Consider the following 1,220-nt stretch of genomic DNA (forward strand, 5'->3'; position numbering starts at 1 on the left):
GCCCCATCTTCCTTCCGAGGAGTGGCTGGTGGGTTTGAACCACCAGCTTTCTGGTTAGCAGTCAAGTGCCTTAGGCACTACACTACCAGAGCTCCTATATATATATAAGAATATTCTTGATGAATCTTAGATATTAAATCTTAGACACAATGTGCAATTTCTAATGTTTTCTCCTTTTAAAATTTAGCAACCATAGGAAGAAGCCCCCTCTTAGACAATAAATGGTAGGTCCCATCCAAGGTCTGTGTGGCTGCTGGTATAGATAAGGCTGAGTTGGGATGAAATCCTTTATTAAGAACATGCAATTTCAGTATATTATTTATTACTTTAACTTGCCCATTAAGAGGGCCATCTCAGCAAGCAATATATAGAAGAAGACAACACTTAGTGGTGGAAGGACTGCTACTGATGACCAGGAAGACAAGAACATCTTACCTGCAGCAAAGGCATCAGCTGCAAACCCACTGCTTGCTCATAGAGCAAGTTGAGTTCTGCACAACTGGAAAAGGAGAGTTTGGAGGTGTAGAGGTAATAGTGCACATGCCTAAATGTGGACCCATCTCTGTCAATGAACAGCCGCTGACTTTCAGAAGAGGTCAAAGCCAAAGCCTCTTTCCACAGCAGGGAGTCAGGGAATTGAGCGAGTTTGCTTCTGGGAATTGAGAAATGCCAGCCCCCGACGTTGAAATGAAATAAATCCTCTACTGAGTCATGAAGCATACCCGGCTCCTCCTATAGGGAGAAAAGAGAATTACTCAAGACAAAGAAATAAAAGGCATCTAGATTGGAAAAGAAGTAAGACCATCTCTTATCTACAGAGGACATGATCTTGTATACAGAAAATCCTAAAGAAGCCACTAAAAACCTCTTAGAGCTAGAAAACAAGTTCAGCAAAGTTGGTGGTTCAAACCCACCCAGCAGCTCTGCAGGAGAAAGACCTGGAGATCTGCTCCTGTAAAGATTACAGCCCAGAAAACCCTATGGGGCAGTTCTACTCTGTCCCATGGGGTCACTATGAATGAAAAATCAACTTGATAGCACCTAACAACAAACAACAAAATGTTGTTTAACAATAAACCACAAAATGTTCACCGTACAATTCTGTCAACCTTTCTACACATTTGAAAATTTGCATAACATGTTGGTGGGGGAAAGTGTTATAGAGGCTGTTGCTCAAGAGAGAAAAATTCAACTTCTCTAACACAAACCTTCATCACCAT

The 1,220-nt window shown here is 41.6% G+C and overlaps 1 protein-coding gene across 1 annotated transcript in view; it reads right to left on the reverse strand.

Moving 5' to 3' along the window:
- Positions 1-1,220, reverse strand: part of KCTD19 (potassium channel tetramerization domain containing 19) — a 26,666-nt gene extending 25,446 nt beyond the window's left edge. The window contains exons 1-2 of the mRNA XM_007940249.2: positions 1,209-1,220; positions 436-732 (exon numbers count right to left, since the gene is read on the reverse strand). Coding sequence (XP_007938440.2) covers positions 436-732; positions 1,209-1,220 — 309 coding nt within the window. The remainder of the gene's footprint in view (positions 1-435; positions 733-1,208) is intronic.

The sequence above is a fragment of the Orycteropus afer genome, unplaced genomic scaffold, assembly GCF_000298275.1.
Source record: "Orycteropus afer afer isolate SDZICR_OR568_19922 unplaced genomic scaffold, OryAfe1.0 scaffold00067, whole genome shotgun sequence".
NCBI lineage: Eukaryota > Metazoa > Chordata > Mammalia > Tubulidentata > Orycteropodidae > Orycteropus > Orycteropus afer.